We start from the raw sequence: 20335 nt of genomic DNA, 5'->3' as shown, positions 1-20335 counted from the left end.
CTGGCTTTCAGCTTCCCTGCTGGCTACTTCTAAAGAGATGACCCTTGTCCCTCTATTGCACCCATCTCCACTCAGCCTGTGTCAAATTTAATCAACATCTGGCATTTACTTGCCCATCAGTTTGCACCTCTTGGTGTGTTTAGTCACCTGCCACAGCTGTGTGCGTGTGTGTGGTCCGTGCCTGCACTTTCACACCTGCTCGGGTCACAGGGCTCAAATACTACCTCACAGGACCGTTTGTCAAGTGAAAGATGACTGTTATTAACCTTGTTGAAAATTAAACTCTGGCTTATTTCTGGCATGTTTCCGAAAAGGAAAGCTGATGACAAGTTTCATTTTACTTATTTGGTCTGGGATCATTTTTTTCTTTGGAGAAGGCAATGGCACCCCACTCCAGTACTCTTGCCTGGAAAATCCTACGGACAGAGGAGCCTGGTAGGCTGCAGTCCATAGGGTCGCTGGGAGTTGGACACGACTGAGCGACTTCACTTTCACTTTTCACTTTCATGCATTGGAGAAGGAAATGGGAACCCACTCCAGTGTTCTTGCCTGGAGAATCCCAGGGATGGGGGAGCCTGGTGGGCTGCAGTCTGTGGGGTCGCACAGAGTCGGACACGACTGAAGTGACTTAGCAGCAGCAGCAGCATTTTTTTCTTGGGGTCTTCAGCTTCACTGAAAGAGCGATTTCCATTCATAGGGAGAGGAAATGATCCTCATGGCTTAAGTGAACCCTGGTGAGGGGAAAAAAAAATGTTAGAAAGGAAAATTGTTTATATAATCTTTCTAAATGTTTCTGATATGAGTAGTGTTCTCATTTTAACTATCAGAAACTCTAATATGACTGCTTCCGTAAAGGATCCTACCAGATAGTCTCCATCTCTGACTAGGGGGCTCTGTCTTGAGGAACTGGCCTGGATTCATGACCAGTACAGGGTGTCTGGGTTTCTTTTCACAAGAGGGTCAGTCCCAAGCTGAAAAAAACTCAGCCTGCTGGGAAGAGGCAGTTAGGGAGCCAGGGCATGACCCAGAGGGTTGGAAACAGACTAAAAACCCAACCCTGGCTGAGCAGTTATGGTGAGATGAACTCTACAGCCTTTATAGAGCACTTAATTTTATCTTTACAGTCACCCTGTACCTCAGGAGCTGTATTAGTCAGCTAATGTCACAGAAATGACACAGAACAGATCATCTCAAAACGCGATAGCTTACAAAAACAAGTGTTTGCTTCTTGCTCACACAGCTGTAAGTCACCTAGCACTTGAAGGCTGCAGCCAGGCTCAGCTGGGTGTGGGTGCCCGCCACAGGTTAAGTTCACGCGATCCCCAGTGTCTCTTCTTCCGGGACACTCAGAGCTTGTGCTTCTAGTGGTAATGTGGAGGTGCAAGAGGGCACACCCAATCTCACAGGCATGCTTCAGGCCTTTGCTTGCCTCTTGTACACTAACCACCTGTCCCAACAAGTCCAACGGCCAAGGCCAAAGTCAAGGGTCAGGGACAAGACACTCTGCCCCCCAGGAGGCCTCGTCAGGAGTGTGGATGTGTAGCACTACTATGGGAACATGAAGACTGGGACCAATAACCAAATCCAGCGTGAGTGCTATTGTTACAGTCGTCTTAGGGATGAGGATATACCAGGAGAGGGTGGAAGGCTTGCCCAGTGGCCCGCTAATGTTAAGTGGAGATGCTGACATTTAAATCCAAGCAGACAAACCCCAGAGCCCGCAGTTATTCACGACAGCTCAAAGGGGACCAGGCAGATGCTCCTGTGGGGCAGGAAGGACACATTAAAGGTCAGACACAGGGTGGGAAAGTCCAGGGGAAGGAGCAGGCTAGGATCAGCCAAGAGGACTCCCGCCCGTGCCCTTCTTGTATCCACTTGTACAGATAGCTTCCCACAGGCTTGTCTGTAGAGGTGTCTCCTCTAGGCCAGGGGGTGGAATCACAAATTGGCACACTTATATCCCCAAATAAGGAAGATACTCCCCAAATCATTTCATAATTCCAGTAGCTGTATCTCCTTATATTTTTCTATCATTTAAAATAGTATGTAAGGAGTAAAACAAAACACCCCTTTATAAATAAACAGGTCGATAGATAAATAAAAGTTTAAGAATATAACTCTAGTATCTTCCTAGTGCTTGAGAATTGGTTCATGGGAAGTTTTTCTGTTACACTTTGGATATGTTTGAATTTATTTTTAAGTATATATATATATATATATATATGCTATATATACTTGAACATATATATATATTTTTTTCATCGAATTCCAAAATTTTTTCCATTTCCAAAAAGCAAATTTAAACTTTGAGAATTTTGATCAGAAGCTAAAAATCTACCTTATTGCCATGTCTAAGATAGGAATAAACTTCAGTTATTTTAAAAACTATTTTCTACTATTGTAACCAATTATTGAATGTATTGGGTCAGAAAATGATAACTTCAATATAGCTTATTTTTTAATGTTTAATAACTGTTTATCCCTGGTGGCTCAGTAGTGAAGAATCCACCTGCAGTGCAGGAGATGCATACAGGAGATGTGGTTCAATCTCTGGGTTGGGACAATCCCCTGGAGTACGAAATGGCAACCCACTCCAGTATTCTTGCCTGGGAAATCTCATGGACAAAGGAGCCTGGGAGGCTACAGTCCATGGGGTTGCAAAGAGTCAGAGACATGACTTAGTGACTCAATAAGAAGAAGTTGGGCTTGAAAGTAATAAATTCAAGATAGCTTATTTTTTAATGTTTAATAACTGCTTATAACAAGAACAAGGTAAGTATAAAGATTGGTGAGAGGAGTTTTTTTCCATCTAAACTTTTTAACATTTTGGTTTTCTGTTATAGCAAAGTGGCTCCAATTTGGGGCAATATTTCTTAAAGTTTCAGTGAAATACAGTCAGTTGTGTTCTTTTATCAATTGCCTTCTTATTTCTGACCAAACCATAAGAGGCTAATAGATTGTGAAACAGCGATTCAAAGAAAGTACCATCAAAGGAGAAATGACAATCCTGTTTTAACCCCAAAATAGACCAAGTTGTAATTCCTTCACATAGAGGTGACGCAACACTACTGCTTTCATGGAAACAAGGGATTCTCATGACTGACACTGTTGCACAATTGGCATACACCTCTCGTTCATTGTGAAGCGTCTACCTTCATTTCTATCAGCTGCTGATAATTGCACGTACTCATTTTGTCTTTGTTTTCAAAATCTTTAAATACAACTGTAGTAAAATTTCCAACCATATTAATAGGATAAATTTGCTATTTAAAAATGGGATTTCTTGTTTCATTATTAGATATAAAAATTTTAAACTAGTTCATATTATATAATATTTTATATCTTGTGTGTGTGTTTTAGTCGCTTCAGTCTTGTCCAACTGTTTGTGACCCTGTGGACTATAGCCCACCAGGCTCCTCTGCCCATGGAATTCTCCAGGCAAGAATACTGGAGTGGGTTGCCATTCCCTTCTCCAGGGGATCTTCCCAATCCAGGGATTGAACCCCAGTCTCCTGCATTGCAGACAGATTCTTTACCGTCTGAGCCACCAGGGAAGCCCCTTTACATCTTAAATGTGATTATTAGAAAATAATGCTCACAATACATCGATCAAAATGTAGAAAAGCAATTTTTAAAAACATCTAAATAAGTAGAAGAATTAAAAAGAAAGTTGAGTTGGAAATAAACAAATTTTTAAATGTCAAAATAAAGGTAAGAAAATATCTGGTTTGCAATAGAAAATAAGAACATTAAAATATAGGAATAAATCTAAGAAAACTGCTCAAGAGAAAGTTACTGCAGTACACTCGTTACTGCAGGAGCAAAGCAAGGTGGGAGGAGAGCTGGGGACACGTCGCATGATGGGACCCATGCTTAGAAATGTGGGCCCTGGGACAGCTCTGATGGGGACCACGTGGTGATATGATTCAGCAAGCTGAGTATGCCTTCTCCATCTGGGCAGTAAGCTTCCATCTCTGCAAGTTACCTAGCAATGCTTCGCATTGTCACAGACCATTGTGCCCGATGCTGATACGTGTGTATAAATTTACTATCAGTAGTTTCCAGTTTTCTCATTTTCACAGAAATAAAATTTTCCTCAACTGTGCTAGTTAACAATGAATCCAATTGAAATCACTTTACTAAAAATCCCATCCTTAAAAATTTTTGTTTTCTAATGTTACATGGAATGTCAAACCCCTTTCTGTAAAATGTATAGTACGGTAAAAAAAAAAAAATAATAATAATAATAGGCTATTTTCTTTCCTGCCACTGTGCGGTGACATTCTTTGCAGGAGCCTTGTCATGTTCCAGTTTGGTGCTTGGAGGTCATTATCCAACATAATTCGCTTTGTCCTCTTTTCTTGGGAGATGAGTGCTGAGCCAGCAGGGCGGGCTTGTCTCCTTTGGGTGAGGCTGCTGGGTTTGGTAGTGGGCGCATAGAGTTCTGAAGCGAGTGGCGGCTCTGGAGACAGTTTCAGTCCCTCTCGGGTCATTTCTGGGCTCTGTCGTCCTGGGTTCCCTCACCTGCAAGATGACGTAATCAAGCTCCCTGCCTGCCAAGTCACTTCAGTCGTGTCCGACTCTGTGCGACCCCATGGACTGCAGCCTACCAGGCTTCTCCCTCCATGGGATTCTCCAGGCAAGAACTCTGGAGTGGGTTGCCATTTCCTTCTCCATCAAGCTCCCTGGTAGACTCTTACTAAAGATGTGATGCTACTATGTCACCTCCTTGGCGCTCAACAGATACTAGTTTTTTTCCTTAACTATTGCTGGAAAAATGGGACTTCCCTCTTGGCTCGGTGGTAAAGAATCTGACTGCCAGTGCAGGGGACATGGTTCAATCCCTGGTCGGGGAAGATCCCATATATTGCGGAGCAACCAAGCCCTTGTGCCACAGCTATTGAGGCTGTGCTCTGAAGCCCAGGAGCCACAACTACTGAGCCCTTGTGCCCTAGAGCCCGAGCTCCAAACAGGAGAGGCCACCACCACGAGAAACCCACACACCACAACTAGTGAAAGCCCAGGCAGCAACAAAGACCCAGTACAGCCAAACATAAATAAATAAAATTATAAAAAATGGAATGAATTTGTAGAATAGTGTGTGGAGGATTTAAGTATGAATACTTCTGAAATCTTGTAAATTTGGTTTGTTTTTTTTCTTAAGTCATGGAGTCCCTTGTCCCAGGTCTATTTTTCACGGGAATTTGCTAATGTAATATGGGCTTCCCTCAGAGCTCAGTTGGTAAAGAATACACGTGCAATATAGGAGACCCGGGTTTGACCCCTGGGTTGCGAAGATCCCCTGGAGAAGGGATAGGCTACCCACTCCAGTATTCTTGGGCTTCCCTGGCGGCTCAGCTGGGTAAAGAATCTGCCGGCAATGCGGGAGACCTGGGTTCAATCCCTGGGTTGGGAAGATCCCCTGGGGAAGGGAAAGGCTACCCATTCCAGTATTCTGGCGTGGAGAATTCCATGGACTGTATAGTCCATGGGGTTGCAAAGAGTCAAATAAGACTGAGCGACTTTCACTTCCCTTCACTTCTGAATGTAAGGATAAGGGAAAGCTAAAGGGTGGACACCCCCATCACAGAGTGGGGACCAGGAGAGCAGCCCTGGGGGATCAGCACCGAGGGCCCCCTACTCCCCTTCCCTCTTTCTTGAGTCTCTGTGGTACTGTTGGCAACAGGAATGAGGCATGAGGGTTATGTTTTTTAACAGGAAAGGAAAAACAATAAGACCCTTAAGAGTGTGTCTTCCTTTTTGATGGAGACCATTACGCTAACCACCTGAGCCAGAAGAGAAAGTCAGAAGGTCTCTTCCTTTCTGTTTGCACCGCAGCACTTGGTGCAGAGGGGACTCCCCCGTGGCCAGTCTCCTGGGCAGGCCACTTTCCCACTGGCGGATGTGGGCAGTTACGTAGCCCAGCGTCACAGAGGGACCACCTCCTGTGATGCACAGGGTGGGATGGGCCGTGAATTGAGATGGAGTGGGGGCAGGGGTGGGACGGGCTATTTAAAGTGTCTTTCGGGCTTGCTGTGTCCCGTTCGCACCAGTAAAGCGTGACCTGAACGGCCTCTGCCAGGTGTCCAGTCCTGTGCTGCATTGACCCCAGTCCAGCTTCTGTTCTCTTGACCCAATGGATACTCGCTGCCCACCTCCACCTCCAGAGAGAAACTAAAATAGACAAACTCCTTCCACAGAGAGAAATCTCTGCTGGGCCATGAAACCTTCCAAGTGCCTTCCAGTGCCCAGATGCCACTGCTCCTGAGTTCGCTCGCTGTGGATTGAAGGATGCAATAACAGCTAACATTCTACTGTTTTGATTCTCTGCCGGGCACTGGGCTAACGTTTTTTTATATTATTTACGTAATTTGATCCACGTAGCAGCCCACCGCTGGTACATTTATTCTCACTTTGAAGGTGGGGTAGCTGATGCTCGGGTGGCTGACTTCCTTGCCTGGAATGACAGCTTGGGGAAGCAGTGAAGTGCAGATTTGAAGCGGGGTTTGCCCACAGCCAAGCCTGTGCTTTGAATGGCTCCATGGGGGTGGTGTAGGTCTGGGCCCAGGTGTGTTGTCACTAGTTAATTTAGGCTTTCTTGATACACTAGCGAAAAAAATTGCAAAAACAATTTACGGGAAAACTATGAACACTTGGTCACAGGAGGCTATAACCCAGTTTTACCAAGGGAATCTGGCTACAGAGGTCATCTAAACTTGCCTTCCCCTCCTCCTCATTCTAGAGCCCACGTGTTCTCTGGTAGCATCGTTGAATTCTTGGCAATTCAAAGGTCCTGGAAGAGCATCCATCTTTTAATTGTTCCGGGTTAATATTTACACATTGCAGGTCTCTGTTTATTTTAACTAAGTGCCAAGTATTTTTATTTTCTGCCAAACTACGAGCCTCAGAATGCTGTACTCTGTAACCCCGGGGAAGACCCAGAGCAATGCCAGGAGGAGGGGAAGGGCAAAGCGAGGGCCATGCCATCTTTGCAGGTTAAATCCCATTGTCTCTGAAAGAACTTCAGCTTCCTCTACCAGTATTCACTGGAGTGAGTTTGACTTGCAAATTTATACCAGGCCGACAAATAATAGAAGTGAGCAAATGAAATAATAGAGGAACTTTAAACTCTTCATCCTCCACTTAGATCATGCCTCTCCCGGACACTCATTTAGGGTATGTGTACTGACTCAGCCTTAAAGAATCCACCTGCCAATGCAGGAGACTTGAGTCCGATCCCTGAGTTGGAAAGATCCCCTGAAGAAGGAAATGGCCACCCACTCCAGTATTCGTGCCTAGAGAATCCCATGGATAGAGGAGCCTGGCAGGCTACAGCCCATGGGGTCGCAGAAGAGTCCCCCATGACCTAGTGACTAAGCAACAATACACACGAAGTCAAGACAGAGGCTCCTCTTCAGGGAGGGGCTGAACAGTGTGGCTCAAACAAGAGCCAAATGTCCTGCTTTCCTTTGTGAGTGTGTGTGTGTGTGCTCAGTCACTCAGTTGTGTCTGACTCTTGCAACCGCACGAACCATAACCTGCCAGGCTCCTCTGTCCATGGGATTCTCCAGGCAAGAATACTGGAGTGGGTTGCCATTTCCTCCTTCAAGGGATTTTACCCACCCAGGGATCGAACCCACATCTCCTGCATCGCAGGCAGATTCTTTACCCCTGAGCCTCCTGGAATGCCCCCTCTTCACTTCCTTCCCCCCAAATCCATTCAGTGCTCCAAACCATGAAACCAACCCCTTGCCTGGTCTCCATTGCCTGCCCAGCCCCATCTCATCCTCCAGACCTTGAAGACTGATCCCAACACAGCTCCCCACTCACCTCTCTCCCATCATTTCCAAACCTCAGTGTCAGACATCTGAGCTAATTAAACCACCAATCACATCACACCACTCCTGCCGAAAGCCCAGCACCTCCATGTGGCCTTGAGGACACTCTGCTCTCCAGTCTGATGGCCTCTGCCTGTCCGCCCCCACCCCACTGTTTCGGGATACTTACAGTTTCCAGAACACCCCGTGACTCCCATGCCTGGGCCTTTATCCTTGCTGACTGCTCCACCACAAGTCCCCTTGTCCTCCTATAATCGTGCTGGACCACAGCACCTCCTGGGTGGGGTGAGCATTAGTCATCCTGGACCCCCACAAAGCAGAAGCTCAGCAGAAGCTCCCCCCACCCCCAGATAAATAGAGAAGTGCCCACCCAGTAGGAGGATTTGGGAGTGTCAGTCTCTCAGTCGTGTCCAGCTCTGCGACCCATGGACTATAGCCCACCAGGCTCTTCTGTCCATGGGATTTCCCAGGCAAGAATACTGGAGTGGGTTGCCATTCCCTTCTCCAGGGGATCTTTCCCACCCAGGGATCCAACCCAGGTCTTCTACATGGCAGGCAGATTCTTTACCATCTGAGCTACAGGGAAGTCCCTATCCCACGAAGTCTCTTTTCAGCCAGACCATTTCAGAATGGCAGTACAGGGCAGTGCCATGATCAAGGGCAGCATCATGGTCAAGGGCAGAAGCCGGACCCGAGGTCAGCCCCAACTCTGCCCAGGGAGCTCCTCAGCAGAGTGTGGGGAGTAACAGAACCACAGCACAGAGTGGCAGGAAGGTTAGGAGAGACGGCTGTGCCAGAACAGTGGGGAAAACGCCTGGATCCATGTGGCTCTCATTTTATTTCTTTATTTCCCCTTAATCTCTCTCAAATCAAAATCCAGCTTGAGAAGTGCTTTCCCTTTTCCCTGGGAAGGAGCCAGATGTCTGCTTCCCCAGGGGAACAGGCTTAATGACAGAGAGAAGGGCGTTTGGTCCGGAGGGTCAGAGGGTGGGCGGCCACAGAGTGGTGGGCTCTGCATTCTAAAGGCCTGGAAAACCCATGGTTTACCACGGAAACCATGACAGGACTTTAGATTAACACCCGCCCTCCATTCCTCCCCCGGGGCCCCCTCGAGTGAAAGGACAGAGGCCCCCAGCGCCCGCGGAGAGAAGCCCACTCTGTGGTTTGGCTTTTCCTGTCCTCCCACTCGCTGCAGAGTGGGCCGAGCTGCTGTTGCTCAGGGACCACTTCCCTCGGAGCTCGCAGGCAGCAGAACCTGCAAGGCCAGCGCCTCTGACGGGGCCCCTGAGGCCCCAGCAGAAGCCAAGACACTTTCTGTGTCCGCCAACACCTCTCCCTTCTCTTCTGAGTCCAGGAATCTCACCTCTAATTGCTTTTGAGAAAAAAAAAAGCCCCCATGGCAGCATCATTTCCCCGCAATAACCACATCTTCAAAGGAAGTATGGTCCTACTTTGATAAACACCAAAAGGTGCCCTAAGAGCCATAGATCTGGGAAGTGTTTCCTTTAAGCACAGACTGTAAACTGCGTCTTTGTGCGCAGTGATCCCTGAAGGTTTCAGCGTTAGAATCCTGTCCATTTCCCTTCCTCGGCTCTTCTCACATCAGCTCTTCACACCCTTCTCTGCCTCTCGAGTGCTGGCCCAAAAGGAAGCTCCCATGGAGATCATGGTAGTTCCACGGACCAGACAGGACCTTATTTGACTTGAGCTGGAGGCATTAAGTGGTTAATTTGATTCCCAAAGCAAGAAGTTGCTATCGCAAATAAATTAATGACTCATTCTCATGGATGGGCTTGGAGGCGCTGGGAATGGATTAATGTTTTTTATTATCAACAAGCTTTTGTTAAACTTAACCCTGTGTCAGACGCTATGCTGGTCCCTGGGTGCTCTGTCCATTCCATCTGGAAGGGCAATTGATCTAAATAAATAACAAGAGTTCAGGTCTCAAAAATCAGCTGGACTCAGAATCCTCTTCAGTGTAAGCTTTGAAAGGTGTCCTGTAGTTGTTGAAATTGAAACTGCGGTGTTTATTCAGGGAGATGGTATTGTCTGTGCAGAAGGCAAAAGATCGATTTGGCATCAGAAGACCCGGGTTTCTGTCTCAGCTCTCCTGTGTGTTAGCCGTCAGGTTTTAGCAAAGTCCTTGCACCTTGGTTTCCTCATGAGAGCACCTCCTCGGTGAACCAGAGCTGGAATTAAATGAGACAGTGTGTGCAAAGCGTGCCGTGCAAACTCAGCTTCAACACAGGCTGATTCTTTCATAGGCTTTACACATGAGGTCATTAAAACTTTACAGAGTCGTGTTTAAAAGTTGTTTTATAGGACCGCTGGCAATGCTTCCAAGCATGTTCACAGACTCAGTAAGATTTCAAGGTTGAACAATAACATTCCAACCCAAACAACAAAATTCTGGGCAGCCAAAATTCAAGGAGGAAATGATAAGAAGATAGGGAAAATGTGGAAATGATAAAAAAAAAAAAGGAAGGATGTGAGACAGAGGGACAAGAGAAAGGATGTATATGTGGTTACATCTGACTCTTTGTGACCCCATGGACTGTAGCCCACTGGGGTCCTCTGTCCTTGGGATTCTCCAGGCAAGAATACTGGAATGGGTTCCCGTGCCCTCCTCCAGGGAATCTCCCCAACCCAGGGATCATCCCTTATGTCTCCTGCATTGGCAGGCGGGTCCTTTGCCACTAGCACCACCTGGGAAGCCTAAGAAAAGACGCGAGGGAAGCGTAGTAGGCGGGAGAGAGGCCAGGGAGAAATCCAGCCTCCCCGAGCAGAGGATGGGGACCTAGAAGAAGTGAGGGATGTGGAGGCTGGGGTACCCGATGGCTTCATGCAGGAAGGGAACCGTGGTTCCTCAACCCAATAAGATCTTGGCCATCTCAGTGTCTTTGCATTTGCTCCTCCCTTTCTCTGGAACATTCTTCCAACCTCAGCCAGTCACTCCCCTCACTCGTAACAATACCCTCATTCCCCCGCTAAAGTCTTCAGTTCTCGGCTGAATTGTCTCTTTTGCAGAGATGTCTTCTCTACCACTTTGCCTGACATCACTTGACTAAATGAATGAGTAAATGGCAGGAAAAAGTTGCATAAGCAGATGGAGAGCCTGGGGTCTCGGATGCTGAATTTCAGGTAGTTTAGCACCTACTACTGTGATCAGCATTGCTGTTACTTTTTAACAAAGTGTCAAGTATCTTCATAAATGATGAAGAATTCAAATACCCATAGATTGAAGAAAAAACAAGTCTGATGCGGTGTTTTCATCTCCAATGAGCTCCAGTGAAGGTAGAGGTTTTGTTTATTCCCTGACACATCAACACTTAGTATAGTTCCTGACATATGGCTGGCACTTATGAAAAATTGACTGAACAGAGGAAGTTTAGTTCAGTTCAGTTCAGTTCAGTTCATGTCCGACTCTTTGCAACCCCATGGACCATAGCACTCCAGGCCTCCCTGCCCATCACCAACTCCCGGAATTTACCCAAATTCATGTCCATTGAGTTGGCAATGCCATCAAACCATCTCATCCTCTCTTGCCCCATTCTACTGCCTTCAATCTTTCCCAGCATCAGGGTCTTTTCCAATGAGTCAACTCTTTGCATCAGGTGACCAAAGTACTGGAGTTTCAGCTTCAACATCAGTCCTTCCAATGAACACCCAGGACTGATCTCCTTTAGGATGGACTGTTTGGATCTCCTTGTTTTAGTAAAACACTGTGGCACTTTGGCCCCAGTCGGTTGCTTCTGCTGTTCCTTTTCTAGCTTCACGAGGAAATCACAGCAGAGTCGATGCCAAAGTTGAGTGGCTGGGATAGAGCTAGAACCAGGAGCCAGCCACCCTGTTCCCTCTCATGTCACTTAACTGCTGAGTGTGTGACCAGGAGCCAAGCAGAGCCCTGCATCAATAATGTGAATGTAGCTTTTCCTTTCTTCAGATGACTTTGATCCCTTCAAAGGATCACAGTGTACTCACAGATTAGTTAAAATTATTGTTAGTACTAAATTTTTATCATCTAAATGTAGACATCATTTTATTTACATTTTCTTTGTTGAATTGCTTTTATCCCCCCCCCCTTTTTTTTTCCTCTTGTGAAAAGAAGGAAAAAGCAACAGAAAAGCACTTCGTGGAATGTTAGAGCTGCCTCTACCTGGCAACAAAAACAGAATTTGCCTTTTGTGAAAATGTGAGACGGTTCTGGAGAAGATAATAAATGATGCTCCATCAAAATATGTCTCACCAGAATTCACCCTTTACCATGTTTGGTTTTGTTTTTAATTATCCTTTCTCTCTCTTCCCTTCCACAACCCTTGAGGAATTTCTGTGCTGGATTCTTAACTCTTGAGTCTTTGCAAATTTGAAATCTTCAGGAGTGTTACAGTGTTAGGTGTACATATCTCATTTCCTGCTTTCTACTAGAACTTTGATTTTGTTCAGGAATCTGCTCCACCCCCTAAGCCCATGTTTCTTTAAAAAAAAAAACTTAGCTGTTTGTTTATTGTAGGCTGCATCACACCACATGCAGGGTCTTAGTTCGATGACCAGGGATCAAACTCCTGCCCCTTGTACTGGAAGCACAGTCTTAACCAGTGGACTGCCAGGGAAGTTCCAAGCCCATATGTCTAAGAGGAAGCTGAACCACCCTCAGTTTAATTGGGGTGGACTTGACCAGTCTAAAGCCTTTCTCTCCTTTTTGTGAGTGACTGGCCCGAGGATAGACATACAGGCCTGTGACTCCATTTTGCTCTATGAGATGAGGCATCTGGTTAAAGATACCTCTAGATGCTTTACCAGAAGCCTCTAGAAAACACCAAACGGCTCCATAGGGATATTCCCATAAGCAGTATCATCTATGGCAAACAACCTTTTCTAAAACTATATTCAGAATCCAAATTACAATAGGAAACAAGTTACCAAAAGGGGCAGTTAGTAAATATGAACAATATTTTCACATCAAAAACTGGAGGACATAAAACAATCTAAACATATTTAAAATACAAGGAAACACTGTGAAGGGAAAATATAGATTAAAAATTCAATTTATGCAAGTGAAATAAAAATAATGGATATGAAGCCTCAAAAGGTAGGCTTAATAGAAAGTTACACACAGTTGAAAGAAAGATTAATGAATTAAAATATAGAACTAAGGAAATCACTTAGCATGTGGTTCGGAAAGAAAATGTGAAGTAGAAAAGGTACAGGATAGAATGAGAAAGGCTAACGTGCCTAATTAGAGTTCTAGAACAAGAAGATAAAGAAAAAATTAGAGACTGTAGTCAGCCAATAAGTGTCTGAAATTTTTCCAGAAGAGAGAAAAAATATGAGTCTTCAAGTTGTATGAGTCTACTGAATCTAGGATAGTATATGGTAGTAAAACTGCAGAATATCAAAGATAAAGGTAAAAAGAAAAATCAGAAAGTTATTTAAAAAAAAAACCAGACAAGTTACAAAGGAATAATTAAACTGACAGTGGATTTCTAAGAAGCAATAATAGATGCCAGGACCATAAATAATACCCTTTATAATAAATACTCAGGGAATAACCGTTATCATCACAGGAATCTTATTTCTAGCTAAATTACCATTCAAAGTTAAAAGTTAAATACAGACAATTTCAGACATATGAAGTCTAACAGTTGAGCCCCCACAGAGTCTTGCTGACAAAAATTACTGAAAGGTATACTTTCAGTATACCTTCAGCAAGAAGGATATTGAGTCCAAGAGGAAAGATGGAGCTCCCAAAACACACTAGTGGCCAAAGAAATCCATCAAATGCACTGTCGAGTCTAAATAGTTGCTGTACAGATAATTATAATAGCTAACTGAATGTGTGAAACTAAAGTCAACATGGACCCTGCATAACAGATGATAATATCATAAAAGATGGAAGAGAAGCTCAGATGTTAAGTCATTTTTGACTTGTTCAAGAAAAGAATAGACATGCCAATCATCTCTAGATTTCGTTAGAAAAACATAAGGTCAAGTTTAAATTTTAAGAGGTAGTGGATGATGGCTAAAATAAATTTTTAATATATGCTTTCCAAACAATTATATGGGAAATAAGGAAGTGAAAGAAAATCTGATCCATTCAGTATCAGCCAGGAAGGGAGGAGCAAAAGAAACAGAGCTATAAGATACAGACAGGAGCTGTAGTTATTCCTCAAATTCAGCCACAGTCCCGCCTAAATATCATGTAACCTGTAGACTGAATTGGAAAGTTGGTTTCCAATAACACCATTCAAAGTCTTAAAGAGAAGGACAGAGAAGAAGAAATATGTTAGCATATGCACACACATGCACACAGAAGGAGCACATAAAAAATAGACATAGCTCCAGCAGCCCCCTCTCCCTCTAACTGGTTGAGACATAGAACTTCCTTCCCCCACAGCTCATTCTGTGCTTCCTCCAGCCTCAGCCAGGCTTCCTTCAGGCTTCAGCTGATTGAAGTTCTCTATCTGATGCAGTGACTCAGCCCCTCATTCCAAAGGGGTCTGGACCCTCACTGCCCTCTCTCTCTTTTTTTTAGTTGCTATAGTTTTCCACTGGACATAGAAGTACTAAAGAACAACTCCAAATGCTCTGGGTTCCAAGTAGAGCTCCCCCCGACCCCCGTGGTGTTGAGCAAACGAATTTCCTCTCAGTGACTGACCCAGCCCAGCCTGGCAGGGGTAATGGGGCTACCACATGATTCTTGTGACATCAGATGTGTGGAGTTTTTCCACCAGCTGGGCACCTACAGTTCACATCAATCCTGACTATAACTGGAATTAGTGCAGACTGAAGCTCATTCGGTAAAGAATCTCTGCCTGCAATGCAGAAGACCTAGGTTTGATCCCTGGGTCAGGAAGATCCCCTGGAGAAGGAAATGACCCACTCCAGTTTTCTTGCCTGGAGAATCCCATGGACAGAGGAGCCTGGGTTGCAAAGAGTCAGACACGACTACGCATTCACATGCACAGATGAGAAGGTCCACGGGACGAGATCCAAACGAGTCCTGAGCACAGAAGCATGTGTCTCTGTGGGGTTGGGATGCACCATCCTCCCAGCTTGTGGGTGTGCTCACCAACCTGTAAGCTTTCCAGACGCCATATTTTTGAGGGTTTTGTGGAGGCTTCATCATATAGGCATGATCAATCACTATCTCAAGCTCCATCTTCCTCCCCTTCTCAGTGGATGAAAGTGTGAGCCCGAAAGCTCCATGTTTCTGATTATGGCTTAGTCTTTCTGGTGACCAGTATCCCCAGAAGCTATCCTGGAGTCCACCCAGAGTGACTTGAGGCACTCTTATCACCCAGGAAAGTCCAAGGAACCCTGTCGGGAGCCAGGATCAAAGACTGAAAGTTAAAATAGTCTCCTAAATGCTCTTAGCACTTAAGAAATTACAAAGATGTCAGAAGCTGTGTGCCAGGAACTGGGAGCAGAGACCTGGAGACAGATTTTCAGCGATTCTTTTCCTTTTGGTTCTGTGGTACCTGGCAGCCCCTCTGGTCAGACGGCCATCTCAAGTGCCAATTCAGCCGGTCCCCTGGGGACACATTCCTCCCTTATAACACAGTCTCCTAGAATGCCTTAAGTTTGGGGGCAAGAGGAAGAAGCAAGAGAGTCTAGACGTGTTATCAGATGTAGTCTTGAGATTCCTGGCCCATGGGTACTGGCTAAGGCAGAAACGGCGTGGCTTGAAGAAACCCAGTGGACTAGCACAATCATGTCCATTAACTGAGAAGGTGAATCCAGTTCACTTGGCTCTCCTTTTCTCCCCAGCTCCATAGGCATTCCCCATGTTGCTTCACCAGCCTCGCCTAATTCGACCTTGTAGGTGATCCACATTTGTAATCTCCCTAGCCTGGGGCACTGGGAGCTTTGACCTCTCTGAATTTCTCAGCCTCTCACCAGACAGCATAGCCATCCAGGCTACCAGCTCGTCTCGGCAGAGAGAGGACCTCTCGTGGCACAGTCCCCTACTCTGAGGATACAGAAGCTTGTCCTCGGAGTAGCAGGGCTGTCCTTCCAGGAGTTGGGGAAAGCAGCTCTTCCAGGGCCCTGAGCTGCCCATCAGTTTAAGACACAGCACAACATATTGAGTCCACTCTACCCGGTCTCGTCACCCTGAGTGAGACAAGACCTCGGGCACTTCAGAGAGCTTGGCCACACCACCCGGCAGGCACAGGCCCCTCCCGGAAAGGCCCTGCCCTTGTCCTCCTCCGATTGGACTCCGTTGCTTTAACAACCACATAGCAAGTGTAGCCGCAAACAAGATGGTAGTCTCCTAGGTCACTTCTGACACCCATGTCACTACTTTGCAATCATATTTCACAGTTTATGTTTTCATCTGCTGTCTTGGCAAAAATAGAAACAAAGTCCAAAAAAAAAAAAATCCAAGGGCTGACTTGGTGGGCATTAAACACCCTACTCTGTCTCCCAGGAGAAAAAAACACTGACCATTTATTGATTCGCATTTTCCTTCATGTGAGCAGAAAATGTAACATCTTGGTGGGTTGAAGTGTCCTTGTGCCCCGCCATCAACTGAGTTTGTAGAAAAGGGAGAAGTCGTATATTTGGCTTGTAGTTTGCATAGTCACCCACAGGGAAGCCAAAACGAGGCAGACCAACACAAAGCCAGGCTGCCTCCATCGTGACGAAATGGGAAAACACCGGCAGGTGTTGGCAGGGGGTAAAGCAGGAGCTGGGAGAGCAGCTGTCAGGTGTCAACAGCATAGCTTTTAAAGTTTCAAGTCATAGAGGAATCGGGCTGTCTCTGGAGTGTGAGCGCCGTCCCAGGGTGTCTTGTTGACAGGCCAGAGATGCGCTGCTTGCAGTGTGTGCTAAGTCACTTCAGTTGTGTCTGACTCTCTGCGACCCCATGGACTGTAGCCCGCCAGGCTCTCTGTCCATGAGATTCTCCAGGCAAGAATACTGGAGTGGGTTGCCATGCCCTCCTCCAGGGGATCTTCCAGACCTGGGGACCGAACCCACATCTTTTTACATCTCCTGCATTGGCAGGCAGGTTCTTTACCACTAGCGCCATCTGGGAAGTCCTGTGCTTCTTGCAAAGAGCATGCCAAGACAATCTTCTTGGCAAAAAAAACGTGCTGGGGGAGAAGATGCTGAAGACAGCCGTTATATCAAAGTCTGGTCCTTCGTGTGCTCTGGCTCTCACAAAAATAGGTTTAGGAGGAAGACGCCAATGTCTGTTTTCTCCCCAAGATCAGTCTGTTATCTCCCAGTGAGGGTGACATCTTTAAGGAGAATGAATTTACACGATGATTTAAAAAAAAAAAATCACAGAAAAATTCAGGGCAGCATCTTCCTTGGGACCTGAGGGTGCTGCCAGCCTCTTGCCCTGAATCTCTGCATGCAGATAACCAGAGGTACCCTGGTGGCAATGTGAGAGATGGGAACTAAATGCAACCATAGTTCTTGTTTATTATTTCAAGCAGAAAATTGTTGCAAATATATATATTTAGGACTGACAGGTCAGCCTGCCCCACAGAGTAACTGGACTTGGTCCAGATGGCCAGCACAAGGCCTTATGTTAATCCCTGGAAAAATGAGAGAACTGCTACAGTGACCTTGTCCCTGCCCTCTCCCCTGTCCTCCACCTCTCCCTCCCCGCCAATCAGAAGCCCTCCCCGTGCCTGCTATCATCAAAGTTTGCTGTTCTGTGTTAGCACTGCCACGTGCCTCTGAGATGCTTGAAATGTTTTGAAAATATGCTGCGGTTAAGTGATATTTATGGGCCTGTGTTTTGCACTGGCTATTATTCTTATTATTCAGTTGCAAGCTACATCCAGATAAAGTGGTCCTCCCCTCCTAAATCAGGGACGGTGAGGACCACTGCCCACCCTTGGCTCTCAACTTCACGCCCCCACTGCCAAAGTCATGGTTCTTTTCTGCCCCCAGTTCTCCTGGTGAATTGCAGCTAGGAGCTTCATAAAAAACAGAGCTTGATAAGGGTCCAGAAGTCCAGACATATCTTGCTTTTAGGGTGAGTGTTCCCTGCGTGTCCAGAATGTGTTTTCTCCCATGCCTTACAATAATTATGTTGTGGTACATGGAGTGGCCACTAAGATTGAAAGGGAAACTTTCAAGCTTGTTCTTGTCAAGAGGGAATGTCTTAACACTAGACTGTGCTTTATTCATCCTTCAAAGTGCCTGCTGGATTCCAATTCTTTTTGTAATTTTTTTCTTTTCATTATTAAGTGCCTACTATCTGCCTGGCCTTAAGCTTTTCTTTTGATCTACCGTGTGGTGCTTTTTATTTATACTAACAACACAGCTGGGACTCTCTTAAAATGAGGCAGGAGGAAATGTCGTTTGACATGTTCTGCTGACTTTTGGTGCTTGCCACAGAGAGCGATGAAGACAAAAATCCCCATCTGTTATCATGGCTTTTATTATCAAAATGCTTGGCCACTGAGAATGTCATTGTATGAGTTGGGGGCTGAGATGGGAATGGCACCCACTCAACTCTACTAAAGACGCTGTATCTCTGGTTCTGTGCCAAACCTCCAACACAAGCCTACTCTCCGCTTGGAACTGGGGACTTGGGGGAATTTCAAGGCATATGTGCCAGTGGGTGCCTTGTCGAATCAGGCCCACTGACAGCTGCTTCCTCAGAGATGATCCACAGAAAGTTTTGCTAGTGCTCAATCTTTCTGAGTACTGTCTGGATACTGGATGGCCGGCTAACCAAATGACAGGGATGGATAACAAAGAAGGCGAGAGGACCCCGCCTCTGAACTGGGGCTGCTCAGGTCTTACAAGGCCGCTGGCTTAACCTGAAGCATGTCCACAGTAGCACTCCCAAGTCAAACAGAGAAGACAAACCAGATTCTCACTTGCTTTTATCCAGGTCTTCCAGGAGCTACAGATTCGAACAGAAGCTGCCGCTGTCCGAGTTGGGGGTGGTCTCCTGTGACAGTGAGGAAGAGGTGGACAAAGATGAGGCTGGCCGCCTCACCCCCAGGGGAGGAAACACCATCTTCTTTACGATGGCCTCGAAGCCTTGTGTCACCGAGTTTCCGTAAGTGCCACCAAGTTCAGCAACAGGTTTTCAACCCTAAGATCCACAGGAAGGCCCTGGTCCTTTAATAAACTCACAGCTGTTACAGCAAATCAGAATGTGAAAATTTGTCCCCTCCAGAAGCAACCAGGGGCGATCTGCATTATTATTGGCAGAGGGCTGCCTCAGAGTGTGTTTTGGCTTTTTCCTGCATTTCATCCAAATCAATGCTTTTAAAGAAATAAGGTTGTGAGCAAAGATGAGAAAGGAAGAGAGACAGCTGAGTGCTGGTCATTCACTACCGATTCGAGGACTCAGGCTACCAGTTAGGTTTATTTCCCTCAAAAAGATTTTTTACACAAATAATAGTACTTCTTTTCGTTAAAGCATGTTTGTGAGCTGGGAGCCCCATGAGTGAGTGTATCATATAGGAGGTTCGGTGAGGGAACAAAAGCGGCTCAATGTCCCAGTCTTTCATGAGAAGACTCAGAGCAAGCTTAGTTTTCTGCTCACAGCAGGGTTGATGGGGGTGTTAATTTCCTTATTACACACCATCCTCTCCAAATGCCTTTATGCGTCACGGGATTCTCACATATATCAAAGCGCTGCAAGGATTATGATACAAGCATAAGCATTATTATGACTGTTCCTTCTTGACATTGGGAACGAGTGTCCATGTCAGCTGTGTCAAGAGACTGAAGCCTCAGGAAGGGCAAGACTCGTTCCTTCCTGTGGGCCTAGAAGGTAGCCTAGAAAAGGCCCACTTTGTCTCCCGCGTGCTCCACTTTGTCCCCCACGTGCTCCACGTGTCTCCCGCGTGCTCCACGTGTCACCCACATGCTCCACGTGTCTGTCTCCCACGTGCTCTGTGTCTCCCGCATGCCCCGTTGACCCTCACAATCCACACGCAGTGCTGGGTGTCCTTGAATCGTCACCCCACACAGAATCGGGTAGCCCAGCCCACGGTTTGCTGTTGGCCTCTGAGCCTGGCACATGATAGCACTCAAAAAATTAGTGTTGAAGTGAATTGGATCGTCCTGCTCTTCTCTCTACACCATCTTCATCTGCACTCACCATCCAAACTCAGCTGTGCCCTCGGTTGGCTGGCAGGAGCCATCTGACTTAGAGACCCAGGTGAACGGCGCTCAGGGCAGATGGGGTAAGTAAAGTCTCAGGCTTTATACACACATTCACCAAAACCAGATTTCGAATAAGGAACTCTGGACACCTGGAGAGAGCTTGTGTGTGGGACCCTCAGTGCTCAACAGCAGTCTGTCCTTCCTTGTCTGGACAGTGCCTGACTCAGGTTCTAACTCAGGCTCGCCAGCCTGAGAAGCCTGCACGTGTGCTCAGTCGCTTCAGTTGTGTCCGACTCTCTGTGACCCCATGGATGGTAGCCCACCAGGATGCTGTGTCCATGGGGATTCTCCAGGCAAGAATACTGGAGCGGGTTGCCATTTCCTCCTCCAGGGGATCTTCTGGACCCAGG

At 46.3% G+C, this 20335-nt stretch overlaps 1 protein-coding gene across 1 annotated transcript in view; it reads left to right on the top strand.

The window, feature by feature from the left end:
• Positions 1-20335, top strand: part of LOC109563595 (T cell activation RhoGTPase activating protein) — an 88344-nt gene that overhangs the window by 32581 nt on the left and 35428 nt on the right. The window contains exon 4 of the mRNA XM_070796464.1: positions 18697-18867. Coding sequence (XP_070652565.1) covers positions 18697-18867 — 171 coding nt within the window. The remainder of the gene's footprint in view (positions 1-18696; positions 18868-20335) is intronic.

The sequence above is a fragment of the Bos indicus genome, chromosome 9, assembly GCF_029378745.1.
Source record: "Bos indicus isolate NIAB-ARS_2022 breed Sahiwal x Tharparkar chromosome 9, NIAB-ARS_B.indTharparkar_mat_pri_1.0, whole genome shotgun sequence".
In the NCBI taxonomy this organism is placed as follows: domain Eukaryota; kingdom Metazoa; phylum Chordata; class Mammalia; order Artiodactyla; family Bovidae; genus Bos; species Bos indicus.
The sequence above is the reverse complement of the archived record's forward strand: the minus strand, read 5'-3'. Positions and strand labels throughout refer to the sequence as shown.